The 18,897-nt window shown below is 39.4% G+C and overlaps 4 protein-coding genes across 4 annotated transcripts; 2 read left to right on the top strand and 2 right to left on the bottom strand.

Annotated features, from left to right (window-relative positions):
• Positions 1–42: 42 nt before the first annotated feature.
• On the top strand, positions 43–6,043 carry polb (polymerase (DNA directed), beta). Its single transcript, XM_086076414.1, has 14 exons — positions 43–229; positions 542–599; positions 779–845; positions 1,482–1,556; positions 1,641–1,699; positions 1,976–2,025; positions 2,105–2,156; positions 2,235–2,289; positions 2,424–2,496; positions 2,580–2,650; positions 2,732–2,818; positions 2,925–2,992; positions 3,100–3,239; positions 3,871–6,043. The coding sequence occupies exons 1-14, from the start codon at positions 169–171 to the stop codon at positions 3,963–3,965; spliced, it is 1,011 nt and encodes a 336-aa protein (XP_085932540.1). The 5' UTR covers positions 43–168; the 3' UTR covers positions 3,966–6,043.
• A 637-nt stretch (positions 6,044–6,680) lies between these two features.
• On the top strand, positions 6,681–8,564 carry dynll1 (dynein, light chain, LC8-type 1). Its single transcript, XM_086076062.1, has 3 exons — positions 6,681–6,828; positions 7,426–7,564; positions 8,207–8,564. Exons 2-3 carry the CDS (start codon positions 7,433–7,435, stop codon positions 8,342–8,344), a joined length of 270 nt encoding a protein of 89 aa, XP_085932188.1. The 5' UTR covers positions 6,681–6,828; positions 7,426–7,432; the 3' UTR covers positions 8,345–8,564.
• A 54-nt stretch (positions 8,565–8,618) lies between these two features.
• Positions 8,619–11,381, bottom strand: rpl6 (ribosomal protein L6). The gene is made up of 7 exons (XM_086077048.1): positions 11,316–11,381; positions 10,358–10,522; positions 10,185–10,283; positions 9,640–9,783; positions 9,160–9,208; positions 8,898–9,082; positions 8,619–8,815 (listed from the first exon to the last, which is right to left on the bottom strand). Exons 2-7 carry the CDS (start codon positions 10,520–10,522, stop codon positions 8,663–8,665), a joined length of 795 nt encoding a protein of 264 aa, XP_085933174.1. The 5' UTR covers positions 11,316–11,381; the 3' UTR covers positions 8,619–8,662.
• Positions 11,382–11,922: 541 nt separating this feature from the next.
• Positions 11,923–17,303, bottom strand: acaa2 (acetyl-CoA acyltransferase 2). The gene is made up of 10 exons (XM_086076126.1): positions 17,153–17,303; positions 15,748–15,914; positions 15,536–15,664; positions 15,235–15,351; positions 14,997–15,144; positions 14,331–14,506; positions 13,074–13,203; positions 12,928–12,998; positions 12,463–12,617; positions 11,923–12,379 (listed from the first exon to the last, which is right to left on the bottom strand). Exons 1-10 carry the CDS (start codon positions 17,166–17,168, stop codon positions 12,298–12,300), a joined length of 1,191 nt encoding a protein of 396 aa, XP_085932252.1. The 5' UTR covers positions 17,169–17,303; the 3' UTR covers positions 11,923–12,297.
• Between the last annotated feature and the right edge of the window lie 1,594 nt (positions 17,304–18,897).

The following is an 18,897-nucleotide window of genomic DNA, read 5'->3' as shown; positions in this document are numbered from 1 at the left end:
TGGAATCATAGGCTACGTCATCACGTAAGTACCGCCCATCTTACGTGTCCCCCGCCCTCCGAGTATTTCACTCATTGTTAGCTTGTGTGCTAACCAGAAACTAGCGCTCTAAAAAGATTAAACTCGTCGGAATTTCAACCGGAGTTTTGGAAATTTGACCACTCAGCCATGAGCAAGAGGAAAGCCCCGCAAGAATCTTTAAACGAGGGAATAACAGACTTCCTTGTGGGTATGTGGTGGGAACGCTAATCGCGGAGTTATGCTAACGCTAGCTACATTGACATATTTGTGCGTTTCCTCGGGAATAAAAACATTTGCATGCATTGATTTAACTTGAAAAAATAAAATGCAGGCGAGATTGTCCTTTGGAAGCCTTGTTACGTTATACGAAAGCCATAATTAGATTGTAAATGTACCTTCACCTGGTTACCTTTGAGACATGATTTAAACGCCTCGTCTGTCCCTTTAAATATTGTAGTTAAAGGTACAGTGTTCTGTTGTCACTAAATAGCAATTAAATATCTTTAACTTGTGTTTTTAGAGCTGGCCAACTACGAGAAGAACGTCAACAGGGCAATTCACAAGTACAATGCTTACAGGTGATATAATAAGACAAAGACCTATTATCCACGTCCTTGTATTTTCTTGTCACTATCATCACAATGAACCTTTCATTTTATGGAATTGGAGCACTGCATTTATTCATCATGAACGGGGGATTTATCTTTGTGGGCTTTATTTGTGCCTTATAGATTCTATTGATCCTTTTTCATTTTAGGAAAGCAGCTTCAACAATTGCCAAATACCCGCAAAAGATAAAAAATGGCGAAGAAGCCAAGAAACTGGTACGTGTGTTAACCGAAAAAAAGGGTTTTGATAGCATTAGCAGCATTAGTGTTTGTTTAAAAACTCATTCACTGCCAGCTATTTTAAACCATTTTGTCTTTTGCAGGACCCACGGGATATTGTTTTTAATTATTTGATGTATACATCTCCCATCTACCAAATTAAAGAATATAATCTCTCCTGTCACTAGAAAAAAATGCTTTTTTTCCCTTTTACCATTAACAATAGCATTAAGGTAGCTTTTTTTTTTTGGGGGGGGGGTGCAGCTGTTCATTCAGTGGATTTATAAACTGGGCTGATCTCATATCTAAAATGGGCCATCACTGTCATCTACTGTTGGTTCTCCAACAGTAACGTTGTTTCCAATCTTGACATTTACAGTGTAGCAGCATCAGACCGTCCTCCACCATTCGCTGTAGAAAAACATAATAGACAAGTATAATCATCAACGGAGGTGAATTAGTTGACAGGATAGATAAAAAAAAAATATTTATAGCTGCAGCCCTACTTAATAGCTTTTGCATGGTTCCTTTTTGTATGCGTATATACAGCATATGTTCCCTTCTATATATAATGGCTGCATCATGAGTGTCCTCGCCACTCTAGTTTTCATGTTGCCATGAATGTATTTACAGGGTGGCGTTGGAGCTAAAATAGCGGAAAAGATTGACGAGTACCTACAGACAGGAACTCTACGGAAACTGGAAAAGGTGATTTCCTGGAAAGCGCAATTTATTCAGCGATGCCTCAATATCACAGACAAGTAACCTCTACTTGTATCCGTTACTCTTCAGATTCGAAACGATGACACCAGCTCTTCTATCAACTTTCTCACAAGAGTGACTGGAATTGGGTATGCGTCGAACGTGACTCGTGAAAACAAATACAAATTTACAATCACAGTTGACCAAATAAAATGAGTGCTAAGCATTTCAACGTTACCCCGAGAATGAGAGACTGAAGGAGAGCAATATTATTACTTGGAATGATTATATATGAAATGCTGTCTACAGAATAAACAGTATTGATTCTAACTAGTACATCGTAATTGTTATGGTTTTGAATCTTAGCGAAGGCCAGCTCAGTATAAAGTAGTAACAAAATGCCTTTCGTTTGGTGTCCACTTTAGCCCTGCTGCTGCCAGGAAATTTTTCGAAGAAGGCGTGAAGAGTCTTGAAGGTTTGCTGAGCGCTTAACTTGCTCGATGTCGATCTCATATTTGGTGTTTGTTGACTTTCTTTTGAATTTCTGTGTTTAGATTTGAAAAAGATAGAACACAAGCTTAACCACCATCAACAGATTGGGCTCAAGTGAGTTGGCTGACATATTAATCAAAAAGACTTCAGGTCTTATGTTTGATACGTGGATCATTTTACTCCTCCCTTCAGGTACTTTGAGGAGTTTGAAAAAAGGATTCCACGAGCTGAAATGGAACAGATGGAGGTGATATATATATATATATATATAATTTTTTTTTTAAGAAATCTGATTCCATCCTAGGCAAGCAAATTCAGATGTTGATTTTTTTTTGAACACCCTGTAGAAAACAAATGATCTAAAACTGTACTCTCATGCAGACACTTATCCTTGCGGAATTAACTAAGATTGACACTGAATACATCGGAACAATCTGCGGAAGTTACCGGAGAGGTAAAAACGTCCTCATGGTTTTGTCACATGACTTCAGTGTTGAATCTTTGCGGCGAATGAGCCCCTCAATTTGAAATGTGCAGGTGCTGCATCGAGCGGTGATATTGATATTTTGCTGACCCACCCAGATTTCACCTCTCAGACTGAGAAGCAAGTAAGCCTGCTCGTCAAATAATGTAAATTCATGTTGCCAATGCATTTAAAAATGACCGTTATTTAAAAATGTGTTCTTTAGCCAAAGCTCCTCAAAGCTGTGGTGGAACATTTCGAGATGATTGGCTTTGTGACCGACACTCTATCCAAAGGGGACTCCAAGTTCATGGTGAGGCCCTCGCTTGCTCTCCTCCACGTGTTCACCGTCAATGCACATGTGTACGTACATGCACACATAAAGCACATGGTAATATATTGGCCCTTGTTATTTCCAGGGAGTGTGTCAGCTGCAAAAAGCAGATGAAGATGAGGAGGAATACCTTCACAGGCGCATTGATATCAGGTGCTCCATTTATTTATATTCCCCTGTGAATTCTTTTTTTTTTTTTTTGCGATTTATTTTAAGACATTCTAATTATGTTAACACGATTGTCTGCCCACTACCTCAAGGTTGATCCCAAAGGACCAGTACTACTGTGGCGTTCTGTATTTCACCGGGAGCGATATCTTCAATAAAAACATGAGAACTCACGCTTTGGAGAAGGGCTTCACACTCAATGAGTACACCATACGACCACTTGGGGTCACTGGTGAGTGTCATGTGCACCGCTCAGGCTTCATTCATGTTTGGTCCAGTGGGCTGTCAAACTTTTTACAAGTGGTATCAAAAAAAACAATTAGATTACCAAATTTGACCAATTAAAAAAAAAAGAAGTCATTAAGAAATAATATTTGTTGTATAAAAATACAAAACATTATTGTACTTATAAATACAGTCATGACTAATTTAAATAGAATTTTATTGACATTTTTTGCTTCAATTCAATGGACATTGTGCTGCTCCTTCTTGTTTGTGCTCCTTGGCCACCTGGGTGGGGGGGGGGGGGGGCAAAATACAACCCAATTCAAAGAAGAGTTTAAAAAAATCAACAGGTGACTTATATCTCAAAGTTCACTGTTTATAAATCTGCACTTTACATATCAAACACTGGAATTTTACCTCCATTTTATCGGTATTGGACAAAATTCATTTTTTTCTTTTTTTTAATCCAGTTAGTCAAATTTCTGCTTTGTCACGTTACCTCTGAACATCAAGTGTTTTTTTTTGTTTTTTTAATCACAATAATCTACTTTTCAGTAGCCTAAAGTAAACCCTTGTCATGGTCGTGGGATCTCAGTCCATTTAACTAACAATCGTTTCTCTTTGTGGCTTTGTTGTAGGTGTGGCGGGGGAGCCTCTGCTGGTGGATAGTGAAAAAGATATCTTTGATTACATCCAGTACAAATACAAGGAGCCTAAGGATCGCAGTGAATAAAGACAAAGAAGTCTTTTAAGTCTGGAAAATTGGGTTTGGCGGCACATCAGCCAGCATGCATAGGGGAAGTTTATTTACCTGTGTTTTTTTTTTTTCCCCAAGATCAACTCCACCGATCCTAGTCATAATTTATTTTTTATGTTCTTTTCTGTCATCAAGGTTTAGCAAAAGATCTGCACGAACACATGCAATGGTGCTTTGGAATTGTATTTAATTGGACATGTCAAGCCAGTAGATGACTTAAACCCACGAGTCAGCAGTCTTGATGTAGGCTGGCAATCGTTTCCTGTAGGGCAAATGTTTGTTTATTTTATTTTTACCGTTAAATCTGAAATGGTAAACGCGTTACAAAATAATGACAGTTTATCCTTATTCACAGAGTATCTCGTGTTTATGTGTGTGTATGTGGTCCCCCACCCCATTATTGACTATTGCGGGTAAAATAATGAAGTTACAAATGTGTCAATGTGTCTCTCATACAAGTCTCATTTGCTGCGTCCATTTATTTTCAGGGCAATCATGGATAATATTGGTAGCTACTGTTCACTAGAGTGAAATGCTGCAGTATCATTTTGTTCTGAGCAACATAAATTGTGTAACTTAAACTTAATTCAGGAAAGTCCCGAATGGCAACAAAATAAAGACTTTTGTTATTCAACCTCTACTTAAATGATCAAACCTCGACCCGGAAAGTCTCTGTAATTGTAGGCCAGTATCAAATTTAACGTTTATTGCAATAATACTTATATAATAATAATACAACAGCTGAATGATTACATGGCCGCTAACAATCAATATGAACCTTTTCAGTCAGGATTCAGGGCCGTTCACTCTACTGAGACAGTTCTTGCTAAAGCGACAAATGATCTAGCAATGGACTCCCAATACTTCGTCAATATTACTATTACTCTATCTCAGCGATACCGTCGATCATAGCATACTATTAGAACGTCTCTAAACATGTATTTGTATTTCAGGTTTAGCACTCTCGTGGTTTCGTTCTAACCTCTCAGAGAGAACGCACCGTGTAATCCATGGCAATGCGACCTCTGAGTTATGTAACGTTATGTGTGGAGTCCCACAAGGGTCTGTACTTGGCCCGCTCTTGTTTAACATGTATATGTTTGTGCTTGGTGATATTATACGTACATTTAACGTAAACTTTCACTGTTATGCTGACGATACGCAATTATATTTGCCTCTACAAATAACATCCGCACAACCGCTGTAATCTGGGGCCGTGCCTCGCCGACGTTAAATAGATGTTAAATTTTTTCGTTTCTTAACCCAGGTAAAACCAAGATGTTCATTGTCGGTCCAGCCAGTTATCGGCATCTGTTTGCGAATACCTTGATAAATGTATTATTAGCCAAAGTGACTCCGTAAAAAATCTCGGCGTCATATTCGACCCAACTCTCTCTTTTTAAATGCATTTTAAAAATATGACTAGAACTGCTTTTTTTCACCCTCGTAATATTGCTAAAATTCGTCCTATTTTGTCTGATGGTGATATAGAAATGATAATTGTTAGCGCCTTCCTATCTCGTCGATTTAATAGTATCGTATGTTCCGACACGAAACCTTTGTTCGCAACACACTGGTCTTATGGTGATTCCCAGAGCCAAAAAGAAGTCCACGGGTTCTAGAGTGTTTTCGAGTCGGGCTCCAGTGCTCTGGAATGGGCTCTTTGCACAAATCCACTACCTCCTGAAGTCAATACCACTTCTTTATTTGCTGTCTTTCATGATTGGACAAACTGATTAATCCAGGTGTGCCTGACTTTAGTAACCACGACGACAATGGCCATTATAATTATAGTTCATATCATAAATTATGTAAATTTTTGCCCATTCGGCATCCATTGCAGCCTGATCATCCTGGAAGGGGGATTACCACATTTGCGGTCCCTTCTCAAGGTTTCTCATTTTTTGCCTGTTGTTTTGTTTTTGTGTTTTCCTTGCCCTCTTGTGGTTCGATCAGGGGATGTCGATGATATTTGTCAACTGCGGGCATGTGAAGCCCTTTGGGACTCTTGTGTGATTAAGGGCTATACAAATAAAGTTGACTTTGGGGGGAAATAGCATTGCCTCAGCTTACATTATAATATAATAGACATTCCCCATATAACCTACAGTAACTATGAAAAGTCTACACACTCCTTTTCAAATGCAAGCTTTTTGTGATATAAAAAGAACTTAAGACATTTCAAAACATTTTACCTTTAACCTGTACAACTCGATTGGAAGATCAATTATTTTCAAGAGGGGAAGTATAAAATAAATAATGTGGTCGCACTACTGTTTGCTGTTGGGAACTGTTCTCTATACCTTGACTAAGACCCCAGGTCCAGTTGAAGAAAAATTTCGCCAAAGAATTATGTCACCACCATGGCGTTTTAACAGGGGTGTGTAGACTTTTTATTTCCACTAGCTCCATTTACATGTGTATTTAAAGCAAGGCCTACCGTGATATAAAGCACGAATGTCCTTTTTTTCAAATGTTGCAAAATGACGTAATTCGTAGAAAAGTACCGTCGAGCATTAAACAAAAATGAAATGTTGAATCAAACGTCTTAAAAAGAATGGAGTCCGTCCAAGACTTGCTCATGGTTACCATGGCAACGATGGGCCAGCTGCAAGGCATGATGGTCTGCAATAAAATGCAAGGAGAAAGACCAGAGAGAGGGCCCGCTCTCAGCCAATCGCGGCGAACGCTGCTCTGACATCAGCCAATAAGCACGACGTAGCTTCAGCGCCCTTGTGCTACACACCCACATTACTCTCGTGTGCACCGCTTCGCATGAGTTGTACTCTACTGGACGGCCTCTCGGTGTAAACCTAATCGAACACCAGACAAAAGACTAGTAAGTGAATTTAAGGAAATTGAACACGGTTGTTTGGAAGAATTGTGCGTTTTAAGGAAGTGATTTTTATATATATATATTTATTTATATATATATATATATATATATTTATTTTTTTTAAATGTGTTTTGTATGGAGATGAATGCACAGTTTGATGTCGCGGCGCAATCAACAGCTCGCCCATTTTAGCATGTAGCTATGTTATGCTAGCTACTTTTCCTTCAAATATAGGTTCGTAATTTAAATGCGGATATTCAAACCATATGCTCTTGTTAACACTACACGCTGCTTTGGATGTCGTTGGTGCATTCGATGCATGAACGTCCGTCCACTCGGCGTCAACAAAAGGTCAGCTACGTCAAGTGTTGTTTTGTTTTGGGACGAAAACAAATTGTTAAATAGCGCTCTCGCGTCTCCATAGAAACTGAGCGCGCATCCACTCACACCGCCAATGGTGGAAGTTATGCAACGCAAGTGGAAATAGCACGTCCACATATTTCGTGCCTCGTTCACTACTGTAGTCCTTATGTAACGACAAATTGGTCTGTGACACAAAATGAAGTAACAAGTCAACGTGTTGTTTTTGTTGTCTCCCAGGGCGACCATGGGTGACAGGAAAGCGGTCATCAAGAATGCTGACATGTCCGAGGACATGCAGCAGGACGCCGTGGAGTGTGCCACACAGGCCCTGGAGAAGTACAACATCGAGAAGGACATCGCTGCCTATATCAAGAAGGTACAAAAACCAGACGCAATTTGGCTGAATTTCTGGTGGCTGTTGACACCTGCCCCAAAAAAAACAAAAACTCCTGCACACAACGGATTCCAAGGTCTGTGTGCAAAATTTTGATCATATGTCCAAGACAAACTCGAATTAAATGGGCTTCATTTGATCAGTTTAAACTTGGCATGTTCAAGGTAACAAAATGCAAAATTTATCCTACCAGTTGTGTATAATAAAAAAAAAAGTAATTTAATGGCATCTGAATTTTAGAGTGGCAGGATATGGTTATTTCTGAGTAAAACATTGAACTTGTTTTAACAAGAGGGAGAATTGGATGTCATCACGCTTAAATGCTATAATTTTCATGGGGACACACTATGCAAAACATGTATTCATTAGGCATACTAAAATAATTGCAGCCAGCCTGATGGAAGGAAATACTTTTTTTCAGTTCAATATGAGGGATGTCTATCAACTTTAAAGAATAAATAGTCTCTTAATAGTCTTTGTTCCTATGCACCATAAGCCACAGGTTCTTTGTTAAAAGTCTAAAGTAGCCCCACTCTTTGTGTGGGTCAGCGAGAGGGCAAAAGATATGGAAAGATTAAAGTAGACTGGGTGGGCTTTAACTATGTGTTTTTCTTCAAATGACAGGAGTTTGACAAGAAATACAACCCGACCTGGCACTGCATCGTGGGAAGGAACTTTGGCAGCTACGTGACTCACGAGACCAAACATTTCATCTACTTTTACTTGGGTCAGGTGGCCATCCTGCTCTTCAAATCTGGTTAAGGGGCATCCTCACTTTGAAACACAATTACAACTATGACACATAACTGACTCGACAAAGGCACTCATTCCAAGGCGAGGCGCTGCCTTTTGTGCTTTATATATATTTTTTGTTCTGAATTAAAATAATGTGGCCATCTAAAAACAAATCAAACATGTATTTATTTTTGTCTGTTACATTTACATGTCTTTTTTTAAATTAAAACATGCTAAGCGTTCTGCATTCAGTGCCTGTTTATTAGTGTCTACTTTTTAAACAAAAAAGATCCAGACCAAATGGCTGTGTAAGATGAACTTTTATTTGAACTTTTATTGACACAATTAGAAAACCAGCTTGTGGGGGAACACGCCATTAGACAAGCAGAAGGAACCGCGCAGGTACCCTCTGAGCTGGGGAACTTTCCTGATAATTTTCAGGAGCTTGGAGTCCACAGCCTTCTGGTCCGCCTTCCTCTGCTCTGTCAGCTGGTACTTCTACACCCGCGGCAAGGAGAATGTGTAATTAGCAATTGTTCAATTTCTTGGGACAAACTTGACGCCGCCAGCAGATGTTTACCTCCTTCTCTGTGTCAAAGATCTCCCCCTCCTGGTGACGGGGTTTCCTCAGCCTCTTCTTCTTGAAGTAGACATCGGTGAGGGTTTTGGGGAGTTTCATCTTGGCGATGTTCACTTTGGTGTTTGTGGCAATGACAAACTTCTGATGAGCCCTGCGCAGGGGGACTCTGTTCAAGGCAAGGGGGCCTAAAAAATAAGATGGGGGAGAAGGGAGACTTTAGTATTCGTACCTACAGTTCAAACTTGATGCTACAAACACATACCGGTGACAAGCAAGAGACCGCTTGCGAGCTGCTTCAGGAAGACCACTCGCTACAAGAAGCAAGAGAGAATCGTTTTGTAGTCACATTTTAAAAAGTCAACCTAACATTTCCTCATGTGCCACTTTATCATACTGGGTGCCTACCAAAAATGATACAGAGGAGCCATTGTCTCATTTCTCTAAACATTACACCATTTAATGGAATATCTGGTGGGAGGATCAAATGTAACCAAAGGCGCAAGGAAGTTGCAAAATTAAGATACAATGGTCTTTTATGGCCCCTCCGACACAGAAAAGCATGTGCTACTAAAGTCCTCATTTCAGCTCCACTTTAAATGAAATGTTCATGCTACTGTCATTATGACTTCACTACTAATGATAAACAGTCATGTTGCAATTTATCGTACAATTTCACATCACCCTAAGCCAAAGGGACGAAACGCCGCGGTAAACCAAAAAGCGGCGTGTGGCGAATTGCTACCTTCCCACGGTGGCGCCCGGTGAGCAGGATGAGGACGGTGCCCGGCGTGATGGACTTGCGCAGCTGCCTCCTGTGCTTGCTGAAAGGCTTCTTGCCGTGGCTCGCCAACTTGCGGGGGACGTCCTCTGTGGGGTAGTAACGAGGCTGCGGCAACAAAAAAAAAAAAAAAAACTTTATCCAAACGTCACACATGCAGCAGACATTATCTGCGGCTTTTATACTAGGCCCAAAAAATGATGGATAGTAAAATTGCTGAACCTTTATACATCACTACTTTTTGCACATCTTGCTTTTCTCTGATAAGGAACTGAGCGTCAAGAATCCTCACAGGTGTTCAATTTAAGACTGTCCACTCCTATGCCTTTCTGTGACGCTTCCAGTCACTCCGCAACCCGTTCAATAATACTACAAGTTAAATGACAACTTCCCTCTGGGCACATCTGGTTAAAGCAGGGGCAGCGGTGAGTTAATGTTGATCAGTTGTCAATCTCATGCTGTCAAAATAGAAACAGCATCTTGACATTTTCACTCCAAAGCAAACTTACCATCTTGCGCAGCTTCACAACACGGGTGCCTCCATTCTTGTCACCGCCGACCGTCTTGACAACTGTGGTTGGAGGTCTCACTTTGAGCTTCTTCTCCACCTTGACATGTCAAAGTGTCATTTATTTAGAATCATTTAGCAGCACGCAGTCGCGTCGGCAGCGGCGCCCCTCACCTTTGTCTGGACCATCTTGGTCTTCCTCTTGTACATAGCGCGGCGAGCGTACATAGCCGAGCGGGAGTAACGGCCGATGCCCCGGGCCAAAACCGGGTTACGGCTCGTGTGCGGCTTCTTGGCCCGCTTTTTCTTGTCCCCCTTTTTCTTGTCTCCCTCTGCCATCTGGCACAGTAACATACATTTGTCATAGGTTAATAGGCAGCACAGTCAACAACATCATACGGTTTTCACCGATTCAGTGGGCTCCACAATGAAAACACAAAGCAATGCAGGCTTTAAGATTTACACAACTTTTTTTTTTTTTATTTAAGTTTGCACTAATGTTTGGTATAATGGTTAGGACCATGCCACTGGGACAGTCAGGTAAGTTTATCATGCAAGGCGGTTATCAATTAACGTGGTGACAATCTCGTTCAACGAAAAACACGTCATTAGTGGCAAGCGAACGTCACGGTCTAAACATCATTGTTAACAAATTAAGTCGACTAGTAAGTCAGGCGTGCCAACGAACTAATATTGAAGATAGCGCCTATGCAAGTTCCGTAATGCTGCCACTCGAGTAATGAGAACTTGCCCAAGCCAAGCAAATGAACAAGCTTCAAATTGAGCTGCAAAGCAACCGTTTTAAATGCCTCGAGGGCTCTATTAAGTGCATTCAAAAAGGACAACACGTATGTATTTCAACAACTTTATACTGAACGACTCTAGGTACTGCCAACACGTTTTTGTTAGCCACTTAGCTTACATATAGCACTAGCCGGCGGCCTCTGGCTACCGATACATCAAGCTGTATATTCTCATCATCATGGTTTATAGACGAATAATACAGAGATCTGACACGCAGTATACGCCCATAGATTCATTTGATCGTGTTTTAAGAACAAAACATTGCATCGATAACGTCGATTGGGATGGATTTTGTTCATACGGACACACGAATGCAGGGAAGCCTTACCTTAGCTAAAAAGAAAAGAACGACATCCGGGGAAGTGACGCATATAATAACGCAGCGTGATGACGTTGGCGTCACTGTATTCTGGTCTTTGTAGTTTCGCCTGTAGACTGCGACAAAAGTACTTTATTATAATCGTGCCATCAATTTAAATTTAAATTCCTAAATATCTTTTTGTTTTCAATCTTTTGTTTAATGATATCAGTTACAACTCTATGTACAACTCTGTTAATTACTGTGTACATTTCTGTTTTGTCTCTAATCGGTTCAAACATACATTTCAATAAGAAATACTATAACAAAAATAATACTTTTTAAGTCTACACGATTCAACTGAGAATGTAACTAAATACACAACTATTTTGTACAATTGGCCTTACAAAGCAAAATAAATGTTCATTGAAGAATAACATAAGCACGTGTAAAACAAGACCGGATCAAGTAAAGCTGTTAAGTTATCATTCCACTTTTTCCTTTTCTTTTGTGATTAATAGTCATACAAATAAACAGCTTTTCTCACTAGGGTTAAAGTGTAAATAAACATTCTTGTTTTAACCAGTTTGATTTCTGATGATGTCGAGTTTTTGAACCAGGGTAATCCACCAAAAGGTTTTGAAAAATGTAGTTTATTCAGATCAAGTAACACAAAAATACACACAGCTGTTCTGTGATGGAGTGATCAAAATACAAGGCAATTGTATCATGCGAGGTCATTTTGACACAAATCATCAATAAGGTTTACTAATAGTTATGTTAAAGTAAGGCAACACAAGACTGCAACATGCGTCTAACATCATTTTTTATAAATAGACTGATGTTGCAAATGGTTAAACTGAAACCACAATCTGACTATAAATCATAACATTTCGTCCTGGAAACCAGGATTCAGTCCTTTGTGTGATGTGTAAGCAGCATTTGTATGAATTTGATCAAGTGATTGAACATTTATGGCATTCCTCTTCTTCTTCTTTGTTCTGTAGCACACTCAGCACTTTTCAAGGACGATGGCGATTCCTTGACCGCCTCCGATGCAAGCTGATCCCACGGCGTACTTGCCGCCTCGTCGCCTGCCACCAAAAAACAAAATAAATCATTCAAAGCCTGATGAAATAACTCCTGATGACAGCGCATATTGCCGTGACTGTGCTACCTGAGCTCATGAACCAGGTGAGCGGTGATGCGAGCCCCCGAAGCTCCGAGGGGATGTCCGATGGCAATGGCGCCGCCGTTGACGTTGCTTTTCTCTGGATCTAGTCCGAGAGCCTTGGACACAGCCAAGTACTGGGAAGCAAAGGCCTCATTCACCTGTGCAAAACATCAACCATGATTCCTCACTTGAATGACATTCTGTGAGAGACCAGCAATAACATGGCCGCCATCACTGTTAGCTTGCGTTTTTCATTAACCACTCAACACAAGGACTTACAGCAAGCTAACCTTAGCGACTCTTAAACAGGCCAGTTTTAGCAAGACAAAACGATGTAATCCTTGAAACTTTTGGTAGTTTAACAAAAGCAAGGGAGTTCTTGTTGAGTGGTTAATGAAAAACGCAAGCTAACAGTGATGGCGGCCATGTTTAGTCATATGAATAATGGACGAGCAGACTTCAACTGACCTCCACCAGGTCCATGTCACCGAGTGAGAGTCCTGCTTTTTTGAGTGCTTCGGTAATGGCTGGAACTGGGCCTGCGTAATGAAAATAACTTTATTGATTTATTTGTTTTCATTTTCAAACAAACGCTTCACATGAGCGCCACTCACCAATGCCCATGATGCTCGGGTCGCAGCCTGACACATGATAGGCCACAATTCTGGCCAGTGGCGTGAGCTTGTGTTGACCGAGTGCATCCTCGCTGGCAATCACCAATGCGGCAGCGCCGTCTGAAACACCCTAAGGAGCGGCAGATACAGCGGACAGGTGGCAGAACGGTGAGTGGCTACTGATGACCTGAACAGCAACAATAACTAAAGGTTGAGTTTATGGTAAATACTCCCAAATAGTTAAAAAAAAATGTTTTATTTACCTGTGCTTTAAGAAATTAATACAGCACAACTTGCAGGTCGGACTGCAGGTACTAAATATTTTGGTAGTCCTACTGAAAATTCTATAGAATAATTGAATATTCAGATAAAATAAAAATAAAAAAGTAGGTTAAAGAACAATTATGAATACGCAACAGAAAATAACACATTTAACTTCATAACGACCTCTTGGTTTTTATTTTTAGATAATCAAAATAGTTTTCCTAAATTTGAAACGGTCTCGTCTTCTCTAGAAACATTAGTGAGAATTTGGGCTGTTTTCCCAGCTAATGCAGCACATTTGAGTAAGCCCGGTTTGTTAAAAATTGATCAGTAGGAACTGTAACTGTGTCAGGCGGTCACCATCAATGTGTGAAGAGTCATTTTCATCTATTAAACTGCCTTTGAAAAGTAGTCCGATGGCCCTTGCTAGCCTATGGAGCACTCGCTAGGCGGCTAGCTGCTAGCCACTAGCCGCTAGCGCTGGGAACAGGCCACACTTTCTAAAATGTCGGTGTAAATTATTAGAGGCTTTTTAGCGTCCTTAATTAGTGACTGAGCATGATTTCTGGATCACATTTTGTTTTGTTTTTTTGGTGGTGAAACTTAAACAGGAAGACGAGTCAATCGAGTCCCCAAGCCACCCACCTCTGCGATGAAAACGAAAAGCGTTACAAAGTCAATCATGCCCGTGTATTACTGTATCTGGGAAGATTATATTTTTAAATTGGCCTTCTCACCACTTAGGTAGAGTATTACTGTTATGTATAGCATTGCTACAGCTAGCTTGACAGTTTTGCCGACCATGCAAGCCAAATAAATAAATCCTCAAGCATTTTTTTGTGGTCGTTGTTAACTCATTCACTGCCATTGACGGCTATAGACGTCAAAAATGTATTTGAACTATTTCTATTAGTTTAACATTTTTACCACTTTTGTTAACAAGAGTATGAAAACCTAGAAAAATCATCAATCAAGGTGGTGATGAGGACTCACTGAAGCATTAGCAGCAGTAACAGTGCCACCCTTTTTGAAGACAGTGGGCAGCTTGGCCATCTGTTCCATCGTGGTCTGAGGACGAGGATGTTCATCCTGAGCCATGGACACTTTGCCTTTCTTTGCTTTCACATCAATAGGAGCGATTTCTGCCATGTAGTGGCCAGCCTCGTGAGCTGAGGAAAAAGCAATTTTTTTTTAAAATATAAGCAATGTATTTCACTACAAAAGAGTATTAGGGTTACATGGAAAAGGAAGAGTAAAATTAGGACAAAAAAGTTGTGCAATGGTAAAAAAAAAGAAAAAAAAAGCTGTAATATATATATAAAACACCAAAAAGTTACAATGTTATGAGTAAAATAGTTGTACTATCAATAGAATAAAGTTGTATGATTTTACTCATAACGTTATGTGAAAAAAGTTGTAATTTTTCTGTGAGAAAAAAATCATTAAGTGTATTTGTGAAAATAATATATATATATATACACACACAGTATATATAATAACAAAATATTTTCCAATTATAGTATACTTCTTTAAAACCAACAAACAAAAACTGTTTGAACATTTCCAATCTTCTCATTTTGGTATGATAATTCTTTGAACTACTTTTATAGAAGAATAAACATTGTCCGTGTGAAGTGACAGCCTGCAGGCTTCCCTGACCTGCTTTCCACCGTTGCTGCGTCTGGTAAGCGAAATTGTCGCAGTCCTCTCGTGTGATTTTGTACTTCTCCGCCAGGTTTTCTGCTGTGATGCCCATCGGGATTTTTACATGTAGATCAGTCAACCCCGCCCACAAGGTGTCCTCCAGCTGTCAATCAAGGCACGGGGAGGCTTTATTATTATTATTATCATCATTATTATTTTTTTGTGTCTTTGTAAAGTGTGATCGAAATCAAACCTTGAGATCCAATCCAAACTTTGTACCGAATCGGATATTGCGTACGGCGTACGGAGCCTGGCTCATGCTCTCTGAACCGCCACACAATACCACCTCAGAGTCCTTCACACAAATCTCCTGAAAACACACATGGCACCGCTTAACGACAACTTAACAGAGAAGGACAGTGGTTATGCAGATGTTGCATTCACTCTCATTATATTCTGTACATTCGCCTAATGAAGTCTCCAGAGAGCGTAAGCATACAAAAACATTGTTTAGTCATTGACTTCAGCCCTAACGTTCTATGGGTCAGTCTCACCTGAGCCCCGTTGATGATAGACTGGAAACCAGATCCACACAGCCTATTGACAGTGAGAGCGGGCACCGGAATGGGAACTCCGCACCTCAGACCAACATGGCGTGCGATGTAGGGGGCGTCTGCTGAGCTCTAGAAGGAATTGAAACAAAACACAAGAACATCTGCAACGCATGCATAATTGAATGTGGTTATAATGTGGAGCGATTAAGCACCTGCATGACGTTCCCTATGATGACGCTGTCTATGAGCTCGGGTGCCACGCCCCCCGCGGCCAGGGCCGCCTTGGCCGCGTGTTCGGCGAGGTCTGTTGCACTGTGTTCCTTCAGGACACCGCCGTAGGTGCCGAACGGAGTGCGCTTGGCAGCTACAATGAATACACCTGGGGAGCAAAGAGCAGCGAGAGTTACATTTCAACAGTCCTGAGAACAGTTGGCTTGACTAAAAAGAGGATTCAAAGATGGTCTTGTCCTGTAACTTCATCAAAATTGCAAGAGGTAATGACATTAAGTAAGAGAACTCTGTATTGGTAATTACTCAAATAAATGTAAGTACTTGTAGCTACTAGGTATGAAAAAATATGGTATTGGTGCATCCATTGATGGCTATAGACGTCAAAAATTTATTTGAACTATTTCTATTGGTTTAACATTATTTCCCACTTTTGTTAACAAGAGTATGAAAACCTATATATTTTTTTATTGTATTAGAACAGATATAAAATTTGTGATTAATCGTGAGTTAACTGGTGAAGTCATGCGGTTAATTACGATTAAAAATTGTAATCGCCTGGCGCTCCTAATTTTTTATAATCTAAAAAAAAAAGATTATTAAAAAAAAATCTTGTTTTTTTTGTTTAAAAGAAAATATTAAAAATTAGGGGCATCAGGTGACTAAAATTTGCAATCATAATTAATCGCAAGACTTCACTAGTTAACTCACGATTAATCACAAATTTTATATCTGTTCTAAATGTACAAAAACATTTATAGGTTTTCATACTATTGCTAACACAAATGGGATTTTTTTTTTAACTAATAGAAATAGTTCAAAATAAGTTTTTATGTCTATAGCTGTCAATGGCAGTGAATGAGTTAAATTGTCCATTTCATTATAATATTCAGATTTATCATTTTTAGTTCTATCAAAGCGGGATGGAGAGTCCAAATTAATTGAGCATTTAAAATGCACTATAAACTAGTTACTTTCCATAACGACTAGTTAGTTATAATTTGTAACTCAGTTTAGTTTCTTTATGGGAGAGGCAATTAGGAGCAGTCACTAATGATCTTTTTAAGGTAACATTAATGTTTAATCATCGCTGATGTGATTTTTTTAAGGGATATTTTTATGTGTACATTTTTATGTAAAGATCGTGTAGCTGATAGAACCACTTCTTGAAGTCACCCAAGCTTTCAAAATAGCGAAATTGACCAAAGGCAAAAACAAACACGTCAATATTTGTTCCTCATTTTTGTAGTAATTCCCACAGATGTATGATGAACTTATGTTATATTGTCACACAAAATGTCAATCATACCACTGACAAATGTTGTCTTTTAAAGACATGCCGATCCGCTTACTTGACATTAATTTGCTTTGATTTTTAGGCATATTTACCTCTGAGCAGTGCCATGGTGAAAAATAAAGATCCCAAACAAGTCGGCTGCAAACTTTTGCCTTAGATGTTCTCCTTTAGGCTTTAAATAATGTACTGGGTGCTCTGAAGCTCCACACAGTGCGACCTTTCCCCTAAAAAACATAGAACGTACCGTTACAGTTAAGCGACATACCTACGTGTGGACATCTTGGTGGAGGCAGCGCTCCCTTCAAAAGTCAACGAACGAAATGAGATGAAATGACACATGAGGTTTACTTTATATATTTATTTAACGTCAAAACATATGCTATTAATACGCTACACCAAATAGCTGATTTAAAAAACTAAATAAAAATAAAAACCAGGAAAAGGCTTTGTAGTCACTGAAGCGCTCCTATACTGGAAGCTATAAACAATATTTACTAACGAAAAAAAGAGAAAACTATTTTTACGTTAAGGGCAGTTATTTTCTCGGGTTTTCTCAGTTTGCGATTGCACGACGTTGTAGTGTATAACACAAGGTGCGGGCATCATTGAGACACCTTGCCCCCACTAGCTTAGCCGCGCTCTATGCACGTGACTTAAGGGAGGTGGGGATCGTATCCCTCCATTCATACTGCGGCTCTTCTTCTTCGTCGTCGGATTCCCCTTCTTCCTCGCAGTGGTTGTTTTGGCGGTTTACAAACTGTAGTACTACAACACTGCCATCTATTGGTCTGAAATGATTTCCGTCAGTCTGTTCGATCGGTGATACTGTTGACTTATGTGAGGGCATACTGTAATATTAAAAAAAGAGTGCCATTTTCATTTAAATTAAAAACAAATACACAAACAATAAAATGCACAAAAAAACAACAGCACCACCCCTTTCATTTCTATTTTGACATAAATTGAAATAAATAATGGGAAAAAAAACAAAAACATGCCCCCTGTCATGAATCCAAAACAAACAAATTGGGAAAGACTTAAGAACATTTTTCTTTTAAATAAGGCATAAAAAAAAAGTCGGTTACACTATTTGGGCATCACTTTAAGCAAAGACAGACAAGAAAGGTGTGTTACAAAAGGTGTCTTACAATTTTTTTATTTCTTTGCTCTGAATATGCACTATTTTGTTTAATTTATTGTTAAATGCGTAATTTGTTCAATACGTTGTTGTTGTTTTTTAAACACTTGGACTTGGAATGTGTGCTCGAGCCGCAACCAAGCTAGGCTACCTGCAGATATAAGTTCACAAACCATAAAAAAAACACACGACAACAACAATGGTGGGTCGCCTTTCAGCACCCCAACTTTCTAGAAAAAAAACATACATTGTCTATTATTTAAACAAACCATCAACACCAACATACTTTTATTATTGTTTAAACCTTCACTTTATTTAGATATTTTGTTTGCAGCATGTTCATATTATATATGGAATATTACTATATGAATTTAGTTTTGAACAATATTGTATACTATCTGTTTTAAACCATATATATATATTTTTTGTGCTGAATTTGACATCCCTGCACTACTGTCATTCATTTGAAGCGTGATCTGTTACCATTCACTTATTTCTTCTTTGCTTACTTATATGCCTTCAACTTTGTTGAGGTCATCTCTGTGGTGAATCATGGAGATTGAAAAAAAAGGATGGGCCCTAAGACTGACCCGTGAGGGACAGACTCTGACTTACCCGAGTCGACAACTGCAAAATCAAGATTGTAACCAGGCTAAAAATCTGCAAAAAATAGTGCAGTTTAAGTCATCATTGTAAACA

The sequence above is a fragment of the Leptonotus elevatus genome, chromosome 5 (assembly GCF_054856555.1).
Source record: "Leptonotus elevatus isolate MCC_2025b chromosome 5, RoL_Lele_1.0, whole genome shotgun sequence".
Lineage (NCBI taxonomy): Eukaryota > Metazoa > Chordata > Actinopteri > Syngnathiformes > Syngnathidae > Leptonotus > Leptonotus elevatus.
The sequence above is the reverse complement of the archived record's forward strand: the minus strand, read 5'-3'. Positions and strand labels throughout refer to the sequence as shown.

Bases quoted from the DNA above. Each gene is read 5' to 3' on its own strand.
- rpl6 (XM_086077048.1), bottom strand. From the start codon at position 10,522: ATGGCAGAGGGAGACAAGAAAAAGGGGGACAAGAAAAAGCGGGCCAAG. The intron at 10,284-10,357 runs GTGAGGGGCGCC...TGACATGTCAAG, and splicing joins CCAAGATGGTCCAGACAAAG to GTGGAGAAGAAGCTCAAAGT. The intron at 8,816-8,897 runs GTAAACATCTGC...CCGCGGGTGTAG, and splicing joins TCTTTGACACAGAGAAGGAG to AAGTACCAGCTGACAGAGCA.
- acaa2 (XM_086076126.1), bottom strand. The intron at 15,665-15,747 runs GTGCTTAATCGC...AATTCCTTCTAG, and splicing joins TCATAGGGAACGTCATGCAG to AGCTCAGCAGACGCCCCCTA. The intron at 12,618-12,927 runs GTCAGTTGAAGT...TGTTTTGCACAG, and splicing joins GTGACATGGACCTGGTGGAG to GTGAATGAGGCCTTTGCTTC.
- polb (XM_086076414.1), top strand. From the start codon at position 169: ATGAGCAAGAGGAAAGCCCCGCAAGAATCTTTAAACGAGGGAATAACA. The intron at 2,157-2,234 runs GTGAGTTGGCTG...TCCTCCCTTCAG, and splicing joins CATCAACAGATTGGGCTCAA to GTACTTTGAGGAGTTTGAAA. The intron at 2,497-2,579 runs GTAAAAACGTCC...TGAAATGTGCAG, and splicing joins CTGCGGAAGTTACCGGAGAG to GTGCTGCATCGAGCGGTGAT.
- dynll1 (XM_086076062.1), top strand. From the start codon at position 7,433: ATGGGTGACAGGAAAGCGGTCATCAAGAATGCTGACATGTCCGAGGAC. The intron at 7,565-8,206 runs GTACAAAAACCA...TTCAAATGACAG, and splicing joins TCGCTGCCTATATCAAGAAG to GAGTTTGACAAGAAATACAA.